This window comes from Pleurodeles waltl, chromosome 11 (assembly GCF_031143425.1).
Source record: "Pleurodeles waltl isolate 20211129_DDA chromosome 11, aPleWal1.hap1.20221129, whole genome shotgun sequence".
NCBI classification, from domain to species: domain Eukaryota; kingdom Metazoa; phylum Chordata; class Amphibia; order Caudata; family Salamandridae; genus Pleurodeles; species Pleurodeles waltl.
In genome coordinates this window covers 323,886,298-323,905,694 of record NC_090450.1, presented here as the reverse complement: position 1 = coordinate 323,905,694, position 19,397 = coordinate 323,886,298, and the positions used below count along the sequence as shown (strand labels likewise).

Below are 19,397 nucleotides of genomic sequence, written 5' to 3'. Positions count from 1 at the left end.
ACTTTTCCATTACTTACAAAATACTCTTAATTCCTCAAGGCTAACAAAAAACGTAATTGCAGTAATACTTGTAGTGTCTAATCAATAAATCACATTTGACTTCTAAAGTGGTCCTAAAGCATTCTATTAGTTTATTAAGCTCAAATAAATATTTCAACATATTTAATTTAGAAAATATTCATGCTAAGACCTCGCTAGGTATATATTTCATTTTGTAGGTTATAACAGCTTTGTAAACTCATGTAGATTATTTTTAAGGTAGCACACCTCGCCAACATCAACCACTGTACGGGTGCACTGTATATGCCCTAATTCCCACCACATTGCAATACGGTCAGTAATTAATGGTGACAATTCCTCACTCATTTGTTTACATTTGTTCCCCTCAATTTTGCAGTGAGCTTATAGGAGTATGTATCCCTATAAATAATCAGTGACTCTTGTATCCTCTCCAGCGCATAGGGTGCACACTTTCTCTGCTACTCAAATGCACATTATTTCACAATTCAATAATTGCTCAATTTTTCTCAGCCCTAAAAGGTGGCCTATGCATCGTTAATAAATAAAAGGATCCTTTGTAACATCACTGCTGCCAGACTACAGAATTCTGAGGATTCACCTGGGCAAAAGATACAGAATTCCGATGACTCACCTGGATCCACCCCGCTACCTTAACACCACAAAGCAGTTTATGGTTTCAAGGGTCTGTGGCTATTTTCAGAAAAGGCCTGAGAGAAGACCCAGGCGGCAGGCTAAATTAAAGGCAACCAAGGTGGTTGGGGGCAAAGCAATCTCTAAGGGTTACTATCAAATTGGATGCAGCTCCTGGCTGTCACTTTAAGCCTGTTCATATAGAATTACCCTAGAGGCACTAGTGTCACCATAGCTAAAAGGTTTTCCTATTCAAGCATTCGAAGGATCAGACTCATGGGTGCTACACATTAGATAAATAGATGTCAGGCACAGCCCGTCCTTTAGGGCGGAGGGGCCACGTTCTCCCACCTTTTGCCCCTCATGAAGAGTGTCTGTCAGGCTAACAAAGGTCAGCCTGACAGACACTCTTCATGTTCAGGTCAGGCAGCCATGAGCAGACATGCACGATTTGCACAGACTCCTGGCTGTCTGAGCTGAACTTTTCTGGGCTGAGGAGGTCACAGCTCCTATGGGCGTGACTTCCTCGGCTCAGCAAAGTGCCTCAAGGCCCTCACCTGGGTGACAAAGAAAGTGTCACCCATTTACTTCAACCTGGGCACTTCAGGTTCAAGCCCTGAAGCACCCAGGGCGAGTGTCAATCAGTGACACTTCGTCACAGAGTGGGGTGGGGTGGGGTCAGCAGTCTTACTGACCCATCCCACTCTGTGACGAGGCTCTGACGTGGCCTAAGGTCAGCCAATGAGGGAAGGCAGCAGTCCCAACCCTCCTGGGACCTCCGAGGCTGAAGGTAATTGTGTGTGTGTGTGTGTATGTGAGTGTGATCTTTTAAAATTAATGTTTGGTGCGTGCGTGCATATTTGAATGTTATGAGTGTTGTTAATGGATGTGCATGTGTGTGTGTGTGTGTGTGAAAGAATGAGTGTCTGTGTGATCTTTTAAAATGAATGTTTGGTGCGTGCATGTTTGAATGTTATGAGTGTTGTTAATGCATGTGCGTGCCTGTGTGAAAGAATGAGTGTGCGCTTCCTGCCCGCCCCCTCCCTCCTAAAGCTGCCGGCCGCCACTGATAGATATAGGTTTTCAGCGATAGTTCTGAACCGCGCATCTGAAAATAGTAAATTATTTCAAAGCTTGCAACACTAACTGAGAGTTTTGTTGTTCTGTCGCAGAAAATATATTTATGTGCATATCACAAAATACTTTGCCACTGAAGAACTTGTCCTCATCATATCCACCAGTGACAACACTGAGGGCTGCAGAAATGCTCGATAGTGTGCTAATTTTCGTGGGTAATATCTCTGCGTAATCCCACTAGAAGGAAAACTGGAGAAGTATTTCTATTGAGAACCTGCTTAGCAGCAAGTAGTCTGTAGGCACACATTTGTAGAAATCAACACTGCTATTTCAATGCCATTCTGGATCTTCTGATCCACTGTAGTTCAGTTGCCTTGCCCTGAGCAGACGCTTCAGGCTCTTTCTTTGTTTTCCCCATCCAGAGACTGACACCTGCTACTTTGCTGTCGCTGTGGCGAAAAAGGGGACAGATATTAAATTTACAGATCTAAAGGGCAAGAAGTCGTGTCACACCGGGTTGGATAAGACCGCAGGCTGGAACATGCCCATAGGCACACTGATTGAGCAGAATCAAATCACCTGGACAGGAAGTGATGACGAACCATTACAAAGAGGTAACTATTATCAACTGCCCATTCAGCTAGTGCTGCAATACCCTGACAACACGCTCCTCTTCTCTTTCTTTGTCTAGAGTTAGCCAAGATCTTTGCATTTCACTAAAATTATTTAATAACATACTTAACTGACGGGCTTTTAGCCCACCCTGTTCACCAATTGTTCATACAGCATACAATATGGGGTAGTGGGTCAGCCCACTTTAGCCATTGGCTATCCTCACGGCATTCTACCTATTCAAAAGAAGCATATCCATACACAACGTAGTTCCCCTATTTGCCAAGGTCTACTATATCAATGTGTGCTTTTTGAGACTAAAAATGTTTTTTTCCTTAGAAGTTGTTTTTTTTAGATCGATGAATGCCCAGCAGATACTGCAACAATAACATTTTGCAAAAACCGTGACAAAGCAAAACAGGCATGAAAAAAACAAAAAGGCTGGCAGACATTCCCAGAACCTTTGGCCTTGCTAATGCATGTTTATCCTTGCAATACCTTTCACTATTTATATTTCTAGGTTGGAGAGTCTCCTCACTAAGCTGCTTAGTCTCGGATAATAGCTCCCATTGATACTTCAGGAATGAGACGAGCCAGAGGCACTGCTATTTTAGAGCCTTCAATGTATAGTTCAACCACACATGGGCAGTCTACAATGAAACATCCACATCTCTGTCAATGTACTTCAGTGCAGATCTTTGAAACACAATAATATCCAACAGATGAGGAGGTAGTTTAGAGTTTGAGTTAGTGAGAGTAATGGCATGAATTGTAACTGCTCCTGCCTTTCCAAAGTTGCAGTTTTCTCACCGCATTTAGAGGTGGGGAAACTGCTGGGGTTCTGTTGGCAGATCCTTAGAAAGGCTGATGGGCCGCATCATTAGAGCATTCATGAAATTATTATCTTCGGACCAACAGATGCACATTTGTTAAAAAGATCCCTTCCAGGTGGGGAGGGATCTCTAGTTATGCCAGACAATCCTCTGCTGAGTTGGCAGGCTGGCGGGCTACGTGTCAAGACCTAAAGGAAGCTCTGAAACTTCTGCAAACTGCTCTCCCAATGAGCCTGAATGCTGACCAGTAGGCACACTGCTATACTGTAATTCCTTAGTACTGGAGAAATACACTACTTTGGTTCCATTAGCTCAGCCTACTGATAGCTCATCAATAAAATGGCCATCCAGTCATGCTACGTTTGCATTGCGAATTCAGTGCACGTTGGTATTCCTTCAGCAGTATCCACCCATTTTGAGGGGATGGCAAATCTTACACCCCGACTGCATACATGAACCTGTGATAAAATGCACACACGTTCGACATAGAATGAACTTGATTTGGTGGTTCTATGAGCACACATCTTTTTGTTAAGGTTTTACCTGCCTCAATTGTACTTATACAATGGGAATCATTGACTTGTAGATACTGACTCACCTATGTGCCCAATAGACGGGCTGATAAAGTTCAGCTCTGCACTGAGTTCTGCCATAATTACTGGTGCATGTAGAGCTTTCATGCAAGTATACTTAAATTGCCCCTCATGTGACAGTGTCCTTGGTTAGGCTACAAGCAGAAACTTTGACCCTAGAGCTTTCCATTTTTTTGTCTCTGTGCCCGTCTTGAAAGTGTTGTGTGTACTGCTACCTGTTGTCGAGCCATTTAACGCACTGATGTAAACAGCCGCACTCTGATCCCCATGTTTCAGTGTCCTGGGTCATACAGTCTGTAAAACTCTATTCCTGGATCTTTCCAGATCTCTCTTTCAGTGCCCATCTTTGGAAGGCCCTGGGTGCTTTGGGGGTAGTGTGCGCTACCACCTCTCTCTTCCTAAAACCCAGCCTTTACTCTGTAGGCCTCAGCACCAATTACACCCTTGGAGCTGCTGCCTAAATCATCATCATCCAATCAACTCACCCATGTTCACACAGCTACCTTGTTGACACCATTCAGTGACAGGCTAGGCCAAAGTATGTCCAAACTATGGTATGGTTTGCATCTCTCCCTACCCTGGCAACAAGAAAAACTTAATTAAGTGCCAGCACTTTTCCATCTATTGTTTTAATATATCTGATAGAGACTTCTAGCTGCAGATTCCTTACTTCTGATTTTCACAGGCATCAGGTTGGATCCGTAAACATTTGCTAGGCAATACCCTGTGCGTGTGTCGTCGGGTGGCTCAATTCGGTGCTGCATGGCATTGTGGGCTTCGTTGGCGCCGGATGTGATGACGCGGCCACCTATATAGATACCAACCAGGCGAGCGGGCATCAGTTCTTTTCTTTCTGCGCCAGTTAGCACAGATCTGGAGAGAGAGCTACCCCTCTGTCGCTTTTTGACAGGCATTTTTTCAACTTTTGTAGAGATGTTTTGGTGTGTTGACCTGGTGGCACCAGCCCCATTCCTATCCCTGATGATCAAGGGCTGGAACAGCATTGTACGATGCAGTTTCTGGTGCAGATGGCACCCACAGGTTCCAGATCATTGCCTGATCCTAATTATCCATATTCAGGCATGGGAGAAGAGTGGGAGGGGTGCTGGACCTTCTAGAACACCAGCTGGAACAATCCATGGATGCGTATGAGGGCCTAGAAGAGGCCAGTGGTCTGGGCACCTCTCCAGTTACTGGATAACTCTCTCCCCCTACTGTGACTATGGAGGAGGGAGCATCCTATGCAATGGTGGTGAGTAGGGCAGTGGAGGTCCTTGACCTTGAATTGTCGTCAGTGTTGGTCAAGACAAAGATCTTGACCGAAGTGCTTTAGCCTTGGGCTTGCACATCTGAACCCCTTTTGCCCTTTAGTGATGCACTTACAGATGTCCGGCTGAGAACTTGATCCAAGCCCAGCACACTGGCTCCTGTTAATAGGGCGATTGCCCTCTGCCATCTATCCACTCTGGGTGACCCTGGCTTTCTCACCCAACCCCCCCACCCCGAGAGCTTGGTTGTCCAAGCCTCTACGTCCCATGGCGCATTTTCTTCTGGTCCCCCTGATAGGACGTCCAAGAGGCTGGACCACCTTGGGAAGAAGTTGTTTTCTTCCACCAGCCTGGCACTGAGGTTGGTGAATACCTTGTGCTTATTAGGTTATTTCTCCCATACCATTTGGGGCACAGTTGAGCAAGTGCTTCCTCAGGTCCTAAAGGAGGCCCGGGCCATACTCTCTGAAGCAGTGAAAGATGGGAAAGATGCAGCTAAGTTCACAATACAGTGTGGACTGGACACAACTAACTCACTGGGGAGAGTGGTTGTGTTGACGGTGGCCTTGAGGTGCCACACCTGGCTGAGGCCATCTAGATTTTCGGGGGAAGTCCAAGCAAATCTGATGGACATGCCGTTCAATGGCACTCACTTTTTATTAGCATTTCATCCCATCCACAGGAGCCTTGACTACTTGTTTGCAGGCACATTAAAGGAGCAGACTCATTGCCATCCTAATATGATTCTGGAATGCACATTTGGCTCCTAGTTCCTCTTTACCTTTCCTCTTCTGCCAGTCTCTGAGCACACCTTCCCTGTATTCTCAAACCTCCCAGTGTTCAATACTTTCCAAAATCTTGCCCAACTCATCATTTCTCTTGTTGTCATAACTAAAGCATGGATTGCTCCCATTCCTGGTTCTTCCACCACTTGCATATCCCATTCTCTGTGAGTCTCATCTTTCTCTTACTCCTTTCCCATGTACCGTTTCTTGAATTCGGCCTCTCCCTTTGTGGCCTTTGCTGTGCTAATGCTGTCATTCCTAATGCTCCACCCTTCCATGCATCTTTTCTTCCAGCTCCCCTCCTACCTTACCTTCCTTTTCATTTACAACGCTATAACAACCTCAATATTATCCTGTTATGTTCCTCTTCATCCTTTTCCATGTCAGACCTCAGTCAGCTGTTAATCCCCCCTTCTCTTGGTACCTTTCCCTTATTCACTACCATGTCCATCTCCCAGAAATCGACCTCCTTGCAATCCTTCCTGTTATACACTGTTTCTTTGTACACAGCCATATGAAGCTGATCACCTGCAAGTTCCTGTTGCAGGTTACAATTCACACTTGAAGCCTTCAGTTTCCTGATGTACTTCCTTTCAATGGCTGTCTCCTAGTCTTCATTAGCAGATTTAGGTCACTTCGGTAATCATGCATATTTTGTGCATCTCCCTCTTTTGCTTTCAACTTACCTATCACCTTGTCGCCCCTGTGGTCCTCTACAGTTTTGCCCCTCTATTCATTGTTCTGTCATCACCCTTCTTAGCAATGCTTTGCCACTCATAATTGTTCTCCATGGTCTCTTCTTTAAAACTATCAGATGAAGTATCAATCCTCTAACTGGAAGTATTGTGTGCTTCACCGTCACCACACTCAATTTCCACTCTACCATTTCCCCTTACTTGCTTGCACTAAACCTATTGTAGTGGACATCAAGGATGTCAGTGCGTTCAGCCCAGTAAACTCCAATTCTTACCACCCTTCCTAGAGTCCCCTTACACATTTTCATTCACCCTCACGTGCACACTGTCTGTGCGCAGAACATTGGGTCGGATGCCACTGTTCCTGTCCCTTCTCTATTATGTTGATTTTAATTTCTACTTTTGAGCTCCTGCTGTTAACTGTTGGCCAGGGCCAGAGGCCAAAATCCCCTTTCACTTAACCCACTTTCCTCAGATGTTATTCTCAGCACCCCTTATCCTGAATCTAATTCTGATTGACCTACCCCGAGTGCTTTAAATGGAAAAATAAAAGTGCAGGTACTCTTTATTTAGAATACCTGTTTGCTCCTGAGAAGTGCAGGTGCACTCCCATTAAATGTATTACAGCAATGCTGAGAAGTGCAGGTACTCACCCTTTCATAGTAAGGAAGTGGAGGCCCTTAGTAACGGACAGTACCTGGCCATAGAATGCCCCTAGCTGTCAGAATCAAAATTTGAGCTGACCTTCACTGTATCGTTATACACTTGTGCCCATGCAACTGGGTTTATCCCCAGTCTACAGAGCCGGTTGCCATTTGACTTATGCAAAGCAAGTCATGTCATTCACACTCTGCTCCTGCACAGTTTCCTTTAACCTGATAATCCTGGCGATGGAGGGTGCTCAGGGCTGTAGAAGATGGATGAAGAATTTAGCAGCACAATCTATAATGCCCAGTCATATGCGTTGCTCGGTGCCACACGTGTTTAACCTCCTTACAGTTTTCCCTTTTTACTTCATTCTTTCAACATGTATTAGTCTTGTGTGAATCCTGAGTTAATTCGTATAGCGTCGCCTGGTGGCTTAACAGTACCTTGAAGAGCTTGACCCACCATTGCCCTTGGTCAGTTCCATTAAGTGACTCATCAGAAGAAAACAGTGCCTCCAGAGGTTTGTGTATCTGCTGCTCCCAGGTGGAATCGAACTTGACTCATCTAAGACAGCCAACTCGCCTCTCTTATCTCACTCCAACAAAAACTGAAAGAGATGTCTTCCTGTACAGATCACCAACACCAGTGAAGTAAGCTATCAATATCACAAACGGATGGCATGGGTGAACGTCATTCAGCACTCCTTTTGGGGTTTAACACTGCCTACAACAGGTTGTTCCAGTGTTAGTTGTAGTAAGCACCACAACATTCCCTGAGTGGTTTAACATTGGTTCCATCTAGCTACCATCTGTCGCCTCTGGGTGAAAACAATACCTGCTTCCGTTTGGTGGTCAACAGTGCCTCCGATAGGCTACCTCAGTGCCTCTGGTTGAATGCCATAACTCTTCTTTAAGGTTATGACAACACATCCAGCAGGTTACCCTCTCTCACCTCTGAATGAAAACAATACAGCAGTCTGTTTGGAGGGTTAACAGTGCCTCCAACAGGCCACCCTCTGTTATCTTTGTAAGAAATAGTTCAACACTGTTCTGGGGATTTGACTGTGCCTTCAGTGGGTTATTCCGCTGTCACCTCTTTGTGAACACTACACAGCACTCCTTCTGTGGCTTAAAAAGGACTTCATGTGGACTGAGTCTCATAATGCTAGTGCAGGAGTTCTGCATACTGTACTGGTCCACCAGGGGTGCACTGGCCTATAGGGAAATCAGGCAGTGCGGATGGGCTGGTCTCACAGATCAAGGTGTTGGATGTTTCATAGCAGCTTGTGGGCCTGTTTTAAGGCCATATGGGCCTGTTTTCACTGTTGATTTCCCTGATAGTACCACAAACATTGCCTGCAACAAGCACCAATGCAAGCGGTCGCCCATACCATGAAAAAGTCTCATACAGCATGTCTCAATAAGTTCAAAACTGCCGTGCTGTGCAATAATAAGCCACTTTTTAAGGTTTCTGGTTCGCTAACAGGGGCCTCATATATTTGGGTTCACAAGCCTATTTTTTTGTCCAAGTCAGATCCTGTTGTCCACGGGTGCACATCAGCGGTGGACTGTTGAAATTCCCATCCTTTCGACTTCACTGAGCAGTAACAACCTCGTAGACTGCTATCCTATGGTGGATATGTGTGCAAGTAAGCTTGTGATAATGTGATAAGACAAAAAGTACCAAACGCAGAGCAAATGGTGTGACAGGGTGTTTATCACCTGTATGAAAACTTTGGCGATTTTTGTAGCACACCAAACAATACCAAATGCACCCCAAATTGGTAGGACAGAAGGGTTTAATAACCAAATAACTGTTGCGAATAAATGTGAGCAACTGTAATTTCGTGTGAGTCCAGACAGTTATAATGTCCTAAGAATCCTACGGAGGAACAAGCCATCAGTCTGCAAAGCATGTCAGTACCAAGTCAGGAGTAGTAAACATGATATGAATAAGAACAGAATAGAATATTTTGGGGATTTTGAGGAGCAGTACGAGGTAACATGAGCTCATGTCACCTCATGTTGCTTCAGAGCACTGTACCCGCTAGAAGAAAAAAAATAACTCAGCTGACTGATGACAAACCGTGTGTTAATTGGATACAATCCCAGGTCTGGCAATATTTCAAATAGTGAATTTTAAACTCCAGTGGCAGTGCTGTACTTGTTCCCATTGGTGCCAAAACTCATTCTGGGAATGAGGAATTACTTTTCATCATCAGACTTTGACATAGAATAATTGAGAGAAAGTTAGAAAAAGGAGAACAAAGGAGGAGCTCTAAAATAAGAAACCAGACACAAAAGGAGAAATGCAGGAATTAAAATGAACATGGAAGAGTGAGATCATGAGACAGGAGATGAAGGATGGTGGAATAAAGAGTCAAGAGGTGAAATCAAGAGTAAACAACCTTGGTATTTGGTTACCTTGGCATTCATGGCAGGCTCCAAGCAACACACAGGGCACCCTCATTATTTCTTTTACAAATTAACTGTCTGGTGGTATTGGAAATGTGTCTTTTTCCTGTGATTAGTGCCTTTAGATGCCATTTTCAGAGCTTTGAAACTTGTAAGAGCATTGGTGTTTCCTCTGTCATACGTGAAAGTTGCTGTCGGAGGTTGACTGGAGGCACATTTTGGGCTTCTAGGTTCAGAACAATTTAAAGTGGTAGCCAGAGGCTGAACAATTGATCACCTTGGCCAGACAGTATTATGGTACATGTACCAGCTCATGCCGAAGATGGAATGGCTGCCCCACTGCTTTGCTCACTGCAGCTTCTGAGGGTCTTTTCAGTGAGACATGAGGTCTGTTTGAGGTGACATCTTGGAGTCAGGCTTTCGACAGAAAAGGGCGATTTTTCAGGATGCCACCTTGTCTGCAATAATTAAATCTATTCCTAATTTCCTTATCCAGCTGTTTCAAAGTTCTTCTCTGAATCCTGCGTCCCTGGTGCCAAGGAAGCCAATCTCTGCAGCTTGTGCAAAGGAAAAGGTGAACATAAGTGTTCCCGCTCTGACAATGAGATCTACTACAACTACGATGGAGCCTTCAAGTGAGTAACCCCCCTGTGTTTATAAGTCCAAACAGTTATGCAAATGCAGCGCAAAAAAAGTATAAATATGGGCCTATGTTTGCCACCATGATAAACTACCATCCACCAAATTTAGATATTCCTGCTGGCCCAGCAGTAATCTCTTTATCTTGACACGAACCAATGACATAGCTGTTTCTGTCAAGGTACAAAACATTGCAGGCTGTCGCCATCAACCAAACCTTAACAAACCTTTTGTTTTTAAAAGAGAAAGTCAATTTTATTGAAAAACAGATAACTAATTATACCCATCCCCACACATACACACCAAGGGAGATTTGTTCCTGTCTGTGGGTATCGTTATTTTGTTTTCTGTACCTCACCATCAGGTTTTATCTTATGATGACTGACTTTTAATAAAAAGGATATCACATAGTCTACCCTAACTAGGTTGGACAGTTTAATGCCCTTCCACTAATAGCCCCTGTGCATTGGGCCAATGTGTGCTCCATGGATGGAAAGCTGACAGTCTTCCCTACCCTAAATAGGGCAGGGGAGTCCTCATCTTAGCAGGCAGGAAAACCCACATTTTGAGACAGTGTTTTGTATCCCCAAGCTATAAATCACCCCTTCAGGCTTTTTTTGATAGAAGTCCAACTGCACAAAAGGGCAATTTTCTACTCTTTTTAGGTTACTTTATACAGTTATCACCCCCTCCACGTTTGGATGCTGTTAGAGCTGAAGCTATTTCAGCAACCATTGTTTCTGTAATGGTTTGTTATGTATAGATGGCACACTTTTTTCACACTGTCCCAATATTTTACAGGTGCTTGGAAGAGGGAAGTGGTGAAGTAGCTTTTGTAAAGCATACAACTGTTCCAGGTGAGTGTGGGTCACCACTGTCCAAAATTACACACTATGATTGTTTTAAATTCTTTTAGGTGATGTCCTGCATGAAGATGCAGCATATATGTATCTATGAGGGCAAACAGACCAGCTTAAATGAGCTCAATTCTTTTAATGTAGTTTACCTGCACAATGTTGGATGCCTTGCCTCATCCTCCTGGGCATTGTTGCAATACTTCTGCACATGCTGTCTGCAAATGCCTCAAATTTAGGGCCTGCATCAGAAATAATAGGAGGGAGCGGAGGAACATTGCAATGAAACCAGAGACAAAGTAACGTTTCCAAAGTGGAGAAATGCTATATTGGGTCTCACCCGTATAGCCTGCCAAATGCACACTTGAGGAATGTGGCCCCCTAATCATGTGAATTCTTAGTAGTCGTGCTTTACTCCTATTAATAGTCACAAGCATACATCTTCACTAGTTGGCCGGACTACTTCTTGCACATATCCCATTCATATGCAGGACTAGATCAGGTAGTCAGGTCTCCTCATACATCACGCCTAAAGCCTGGAACTACCTGCTACTGCACACCAGAAGGTCCTTTTCGATTATTGAATTACAAAAGAAGCTAAAGACCTGACTCTTTGTATAGCCCACGCCTCCCCACGATAGGCTAAACTCACCCCTACGCAGCACCAGGATACCCTCTTGGGTGATAGCACACTCTACAGATACATATAACTTAACATATAACATAATAGTTGTGTCACACACCTGATTCCTGTCATGGGAAACCTGGATTAGTTCTGTCAAGTCACTTGAAAACCTAGTAGTTGTGTTTCACACCAACATCTTGTAACAGGAACCCAGGTGGTATTTTGTCACATACAACACCAGCCACAGGAAGTAGTGTAGTTGTGCATTTGGGTACAGGCACAGGAACACCTATGCCCTTATTCCGAGTTAATTGGAATCAAGGTGCTGTTTATCGCACCTCAAAAAGAATTATACAGGAGGGGTTGTTATTTATTGTGTGCAATAAATAACACCTATTCCAAATTTGAATGCAACAGAATGCACATTTTGATGCTTAATGTACCAAAAACTTAATCGCACTACACTTTTCTCTGTTAATTCCGTTAGGCTTGAGCTGTCAAAATATAATGAAGGGTGCGGTATTGAACGCAGCCAGTTGTTACTGGGTGTGTTAAATAACACCCAATTCAGAATTCTGACCCCTTTGCTCAGGGCTCGATAACCAAAGATCAGCTCATAATCAGGGCGTTAGTGGTTCTGTTGCAGTTCCATATTAATTTACAGGGACTTATGATTAGTGACTCATCCTATGTTCTGTCACGGGAACTTTTCAGTAGTTGTATCCTGCAGTGTTTTAGAAATACGCTAACTCACTGATAGCAGCGCTACCCAAGCAACCACTTAACAAACATTTTCTGCTGCAAAAAACAGAACTGCAAGCAGCACAAAATTAGGTACCAGTGCTCATGAGATATTTTTACTACACTAATATTTTTCGTTTTCAACTATTGCAACTCTGAGAACTTGACTCCGGTGTGCTTTAAAGTACAAAGGTCCCTTTTCCTTGCTGTGAGCTCACACTTACACACTGCAACACCATTAACCCACTCTCTGCCACTTCCTAGCACAGTCCTTACGCTCTAAGATGTTCCCAATCTGAAGACAAACTTTTCTAAGATTTTCTTCCTTATGACTCTCCTTTTTAAGTCCCACTTATTAGGTCCTCCCCTAATCAAGTCTGAAAGCGAGAATCCACTCTTCAAACTTCCCATTCCTTCTGTCGGTGGACGCACAACATTTCTATGAAGCATGTGGTCCTCTGTGATGATTTTGTGTATGCCTAGTGATAGCTCAAAAAAGGGCGGCGGTAAATTATAGAATATTTGTTGGACCTGGCCCTTTGTGCAGGGTCATCCTCAAACTTTTTGCCTCTTTCCTCATATTTTTTCTGACCAGTTTTTGTTGGCTTTAGGACTCTGGGCACTTCTCCACTGCTAACTAGTGCTAAAGTGCATATGCTCTCTGTGTAAATTGTATTGTTGATTGGTATATCCATGATTGACATATTTGATGTCCTAGTAAGTCCCTAGTAAAGTGCACTAGAGGTGCTCAGGGCCTGTAAATCATATGCCACTAGTGGGCCTGCAGGATAGATTGTGCCATCCACAGGAGTAGCCCAGGAAACAAGGCTCTGACCTGGCACTGCAGTGTCTGTGTGTGCAGTTTTAACCTGCCAATTCAACCTGGCAAGTGTACCCACTTGCCAGGCATAAAACGACCTTTTTTTTACAGATAAGGCACCCCTAAAGCAGGCCTTAGGTAGCCCCATGGAGAGGGTGCATTGTATTGTAAAGGTGTGACATGTACTAGTGTGATTTACATGTCTTAACAGTGAAATACTGCCTAATTCGTTATTTACTGTTGCAAAGCCTATCCCTCTCATAGGTTAACATGTTGGCTGCCTTTAAATATCTTTTACGTGCAGTTTCCCTTTGAGAGCAGATAGAAATGAGGGGTATTGTGTCTCTGAACTCACAATTTAAAAATACATCTTTTAGTAAAGTTGGTTTTTGAATTGTCAGTTTGAAAATGCCACTTTGAGAAAGTGGGCATTTTCTTGTTTAAACTGTGACTCTGCCTGCTTGTGTATTCCCTGCCTGGGTCAGACCGACAGTTGGGCTATTTGTGAATCCCCTCTAGACAGTGACACAAAGGGAGCTGGGGTGTATCCTGCATATCCTGATGACCCATCTGAGCTACAGTGGAGGGAGGAGTGGTCACTTACACCTGAATGGGCTGTGCCCGCCCTCTCACAATGCAGTCTTCAACCCCCTGGTGTGTGTCTGAGGCAGGCCTGGGCAAGGCAGGATCTTGTGGACAACAGAGACTTCCCTTTGAAGTTTGACTACTTCAAGGACAGAAAGCGGGATAAGTAGTTGACCCAAAACCCCAGATTTTCAGATTACTTCTGGAATCAAGAGGAACCTCTGCAAAGGAAAAGAGCTGAAGAGCTGGAGGAGGAGTACTGCCCCGTTGCCTGTGACTATGCTTTGCTGGGTTGGCCTGCAGTTGCTGCTTTTGCCTGAAAGTGGACATAGACTGGACTTTGTTGTGTATTCCTGCTTGTGGAGAATCTCCAATGGCTTGGATTGAGCTTACCTTCAGTTTTGAAGTCTCAGTGCCATCAAAGACTTACTCTGCCAGCACCTGGACTCTCTGCTGAGACTCCTGCCCTGCCAAGTGGTGCCCTGACCAGTCTCTGGGCCCTTGAGAGGTGAAGCTGGCAGAACAAGGACTGAAATCCATGTACAGTACTCCGTGAGGGGCAAATTTCGATCCACTACCTGCAACGCGGCTGAAAAACGACACGCCACCCACTACGCGGCAAAAATTGACACTCCACCTGCATCGATGTTGGGAAATTGACACATTGCGGCTGGAGGAACGACACAACACGAAGTGCGGTTTTCCAACACTGTTTGGACGGATTTCTCACGCATCATAGCTGCGTGTCAAAAATCAACTTATTCCTCTCTTGTAAGAGAGAAAAATTACGCATCGCCTACCCGACCAAAGAAGAAGCAACACACGGCCTCACCTGTGACTAAGGAATCAATGCATCTTTGGCTTTTTTGATGTGCGCTCGCCCGTGCAGCTTTAATTTTGGCGCAAACCAGACACTTTGTGTAACAACAACGTTTCCATTGTTTTCTATGGAGTAAGACTCTTATTCTTTTGAAAAGTCATATCTTGACTTGTAAATGTTGGATTTTTGTGTTTTTGGCCTTGATTGATTTAGATAAATATTACCTATTTTTCTAAACTGGTGTGACGCCCATTATGTAGTGTTTTCACTGTACTACTGTGTGTTTTGGTACAAAAACTTTACACATTGCCTTTAAGATAAGCCTAACTGCTTGTGCCAAGCTACCAAGGGGGTGAGCAAGGATTGTCTTAGGAGTGTAACTCCCTTCCCCTGACTAGGGTGAGGGTCCCTGCTGGGACAGAGTGGAAACTGCCTGCCAACCAGAGACCCCATTCCTAACAATATCAATTTGGAGAGGCAGGAATGACAAGCTTAAACTAGCGAAGTTGTAACGATGCTAGCTACCAAGATACGACCATAAAGCAGACTTCTAAACACGAGTCATGTCTGAAGCAAAAACACTTTCCTTAAGTTAAATTGCAGACGTTTATTGTATGGCAGAAACATAATGCCCATTTATTTGACCTAATGTGAGATACTATCATTTCCTATGCCATGCGGCGTGGCATTGCGGCAGAGATAGTGACCACACTGTTAAGTAGGTAGATACATATTTCCATTGTTTAAAGTCGCCTGCTGACAGGAATTGATCTTGAATGAGGTTTTACTTCGATGGGTCTTTGTGAGGCAGAAACTTGGCCTGCGCCTGTCACTTTTGTAGAATTTGTTTTGGGCTAAATGAGGGGCTCCTAAGACAGGGAGGTGGGTCCTGTGATCTCACAAGCTGCATTCACATGATATAATGGGCATTCTTGTGCAATGAACATTTGTGGGAGCATTCATGTCTTTGGGTTCCCTGTTGGCTGTTGCATCTGTCCAACTACTATTTGGTATATTCGCAAGGCTTATGGTCGGGGCCTGGAAAGAGTTAAGGGGGTCATTACGCTGAGTCATTTTCTTCCTCACTGTCACAGTCCTGAAGAATGGATGAAAGGGTTGTACTACACCTTACGACTGTTTTGCTGAAGTAAAGGGATTAAGGACATTTGGAACATAGGTCCCTTTGTGTTTCCCAACTCAGTGGGGAAGTGCGAGGAAGACAGGCTCAAAGGAAAGAAGGACTGGGGAAGTCTGTTTACAGATCGGTAGCAGCACTTCAAATTCGGAGACCTGGTATAATGATGATTACGCTTGCTTTATCATGACAGTCACAGCATTGTCTTTTGGGCTCGTGTCAGTGTTTCTAACCATGGATTTCTGATTTATGTGCAGCCGAGAAAGCTGACATGTTTGAGCTGCTCTGCCCCGATGGGACAAGGAAGGCTATCTCCGAATACAAAGAATGCAATCTGGGTAGAGTTCCAGCCCATGCCGTGGTGACCCAGAGCTCTGGAGAGAAGACAGAAGCAATCAGGCAATGCCTCGAAAAAGCACAGGTACCTTTCTTGTGCATTTTTGTTTCAGTAAGTCCTAGACATGTACTGTAGTAGTGTTCAATGCACTGCTGATTAGGCCACATGAAGGTCTCCTGTTTGGAGATTGTGACTAAGTTGATGCTCATTTTCCAAACATTCTCCAAAAATTGACACTTTTTAGATCGGTGGGTCTAACCTATTTCGTTTGAATAGAAATGTCAGGCAAGACCAGCGTTTTAGTATTCGAGTACCCTCAGCATTATTATATTGTTATTTATTTCTATTGTGCCCACACTGCAAGGAAAGCTTGGAGCAGTGAAGGAAAGGTGTGAAGAGGGTGGAGGTACAGAAATGGTTCAATGTTTGTGTACACCGGTTGATAGTGCGAAGTGACCAGCAGAGACTCAGAATTCGGCTGGGATCATGGTCGGGGTAGACCGGATGGTGGGCCCTCCACAGCATGCTAATTAGATGCTGGGGTCACATTTGAGGGCTTTGAGATTATTTTGGAATTACAAGAAAGAAAAGGGTGAATCTGATGCGAAAAGAGATGTTTTCTGTCTCCTGTGGGTCATGAGCCAGTGACATTGGCCGCTTGGTGTGATAATGAGATTTCACAAGAATCACGGCAGAGCCCACCTAAAAAGATGGTTCATTGAGCGATGTTATGGGGAGCATAGTTGTAGGGTAAGGCATATTGAGAAGGACCGTGGGGTGGCTATCAGTGTGAGGAACAATGATAATCTATCTGAAAAGTAATCTATTCCTGAAGTCCTTCATGTGTATCTGTGTGTTGTACAAAAAGAGCTTACAAAGTTAGCGGTAGATCATAGGTTTGACACATGCAAGGTAAACTGTCACCTGCAGGAGGCAAGGTCTTCTCCTAACAAGATAGCTCACAAGGTTGAATATCTACTCTAGCGATGGTATGAGGACAAAACTAGACAATAACTTAGGCAGTTGTATTTGCATTACTCGATTTCTTATTACAAATACTTAAAATGTGGGGTACTTGGCAATACAGTGATTTCTGTGTGCACAAATTATGGTTAGGTGGTAAAAAGAGGTTAGAGTAGGTATTCAGGTTTCAAGGTCACAATGCATACACTTGGACCGGGCAATCAAACATGCTGTTCACTGAATTAGAGGTGAGACAAGAGCCTGCATGCAGATAACTTGCTACCCTGTCCTCCGCTTCCATTGCCGCCAGCAGAAAAAATCACCTTCCGACATCCATCAGAATAGATTTTAAAGGAAAGTGGGGCTCACCTTGCTAAAAAGAAACATCAAGAAGTGTGAACAGAAACATGTGGTGCACCTAGCACTCCTCTCCGCCAACTCTCTCCTGAAAGAGATGGAGTGGTGTAGTGTACTTTTGCTCTGCTCTCCCAAACCTCCTCAGACCCTCGCCTCCCAGAAAATAGTACTCCTGGCATTATATTTTGGGTGTTTCCTGCGATAACCCTACCATTGACAGCATAGGTGTTTCCACATTGTTGTCTGGGACCCTCCGAGTAGCCATCAACAAACAAGCATGCAGTACTCTCATGGCAGAAAGAGTGAGAAGCAAAGTTTTAAAACAGTCACAGAGCCATAAGATCTCAATGCTTGTTTATCGCATACTTTGTGTTCTTCTGTCCTCTGGTGTGTGCAAAGGAAAAGAGGGTTGGTCGAAAGAAACACTGAATGTGCCTGTTCCATGGGTGATGCTGGTCTAAGGTGAAACCAGAAGCAAGCATCTCTGACATGACACATGCATCTCTGTGTCCACCCACTAGTGTACTGACCTGAATGCACTTTTTAGCGGAGTGTAAAACACCATACACTTCCCTGCTCGGAATGTACATTGGGAGCAATGATAATTTGACTTTATAAGGTGCTTTATTGGCAACTTTGCCATCTCTAATGTCCTCATTATAAGTGGCCCAGGAAATGGGCTCGTTTTTCCCCATTCCCAGGGTACTAGTAACTCCAGGGTGGGGAAAATCAGCCATTATAAGTTGGTCCATGAGGGTCGACTCAAAAAAGGGTATTTTAATGGGTGACTCTGTAATTCTGGGGTCCATTCTCTCAGAAAAAAACTCATTTTGGCTTAGTTGTTCACCCATACATTTTGGGGGCTGAAAGTACACAGCATTTCAGAGTAAAAGATAAAAGACGTTCTTCTCTTCCATCGTACCTCATAATTCTGAAGGGACCAGTGGCTGCTATTACCAGTGTCATCAGAATTAAGAGGCCATTCAAGAGAAGGGTCTAAGCACTCACTCTGTTGTTATCCAACTTAATGGTACCGAATTTACTGCTTCCGAAATGATAGGAAGCTAGATTGGCCTTCATGAGATTTACGCTCATGACTGTGTATCACAAGGAATGTCAATCGGTTTATCACAGGAAGGAATCGAGAGCTCTTTTGCACAGACATAAGCTTGCGGGTTAATGGTCTTTGAAGGTGTGGCTGAGTCTTCCCTGGCTACACGTACTATTGTAAGAGATGAACTTAGTCCTGTCAAGAGATAGCCGAATAAGTACCGAAATAAAACCGAATAAATACCGAGATAAATACCGAAATAGTGGGAGGTATTTGCTCTCTTAACAATGATGCTGCTTCTTTGGACAGGGAAGGATGTTGCTGCATTACAGCAGAGTGGTGGTGATTCACATTTGGACACAGTTACATCAGCAACACTGTGTGTAATGGGTCTTGGTGCCAGAGAAATGAGTGACAGCGGGTGTAATACATGTCGGGATAGACACTGTTGTGTAATACATGTCGGGATAGACACTGTTATGTCAGGTGCCTAGTAGGATTTATGCTTTGCTGTCTTAAGTAGTGTTATTTGCTCTTTAAATTAATTCTGTATTCTTGGGTTCTTCTTTATGCTACAGGCCGAGTATGGCAGTCAGGGGAAGTCATTCCACCTGTTCAGCTCCCCAGACGGAAGGAAAGATCTGATATTCAAGAATTCTGCTAACAGATTAATTCGCCTGCCAGATAGTATGGACGCTTCTCTGTTCCTTGGCACAGGATATTATAATGCTATTCAGGGCCTGAGGAGAAGTAAGTAGTGTACAGTTATCACACATATACATAGGTTTTAAAAAGGGGGTTGGTGGTTTATATATATATATTTGCGTGTTTATAGGGTTTAGGCTAGAATTTGTGTAGGTGTAATTGAGTTTGAGATGATAAGATGTTTGAATG

At 44.1% G+C, this 19,397-nt stretch overlaps 1 protein-coding gene across 1 annotated transcript in view; it reads left to right on the top strand.

Annotated features, from left to right (window-relative positions):
- Positions 1 to 19,397, top strand: part of LOC138265672 (serotransferrin-A-like) — a 79,618-nt gene that overhangs the window by 20,526 nt on the left and 39,695 nt on the right. The window contains exons 4-8 of the mRNA XM_069213587.1: positions 2,151 to 2,342; positions 10,073 to 10,211; positions 11,017 to 11,072; positions 16,053 to 16,216; positions 19,082 to 19,253. Of these exons, the coding sequence (XP_069069688.1) occupies positions 2,151 to 2,342; positions 10,073 to 10,211; positions 11,017 to 11,072; positions 16,053 to 16,216; positions 19,082 to 19,253 (723 nt within the window). The remainder of the gene's footprint in view (positions 1 to 2,150; positions 2,343 to 10,072; positions 10,212 to 11,016; positions 11,073 to 16,052; positions 16,217 to 19,081; positions 19,254 to 19,397) is intronic.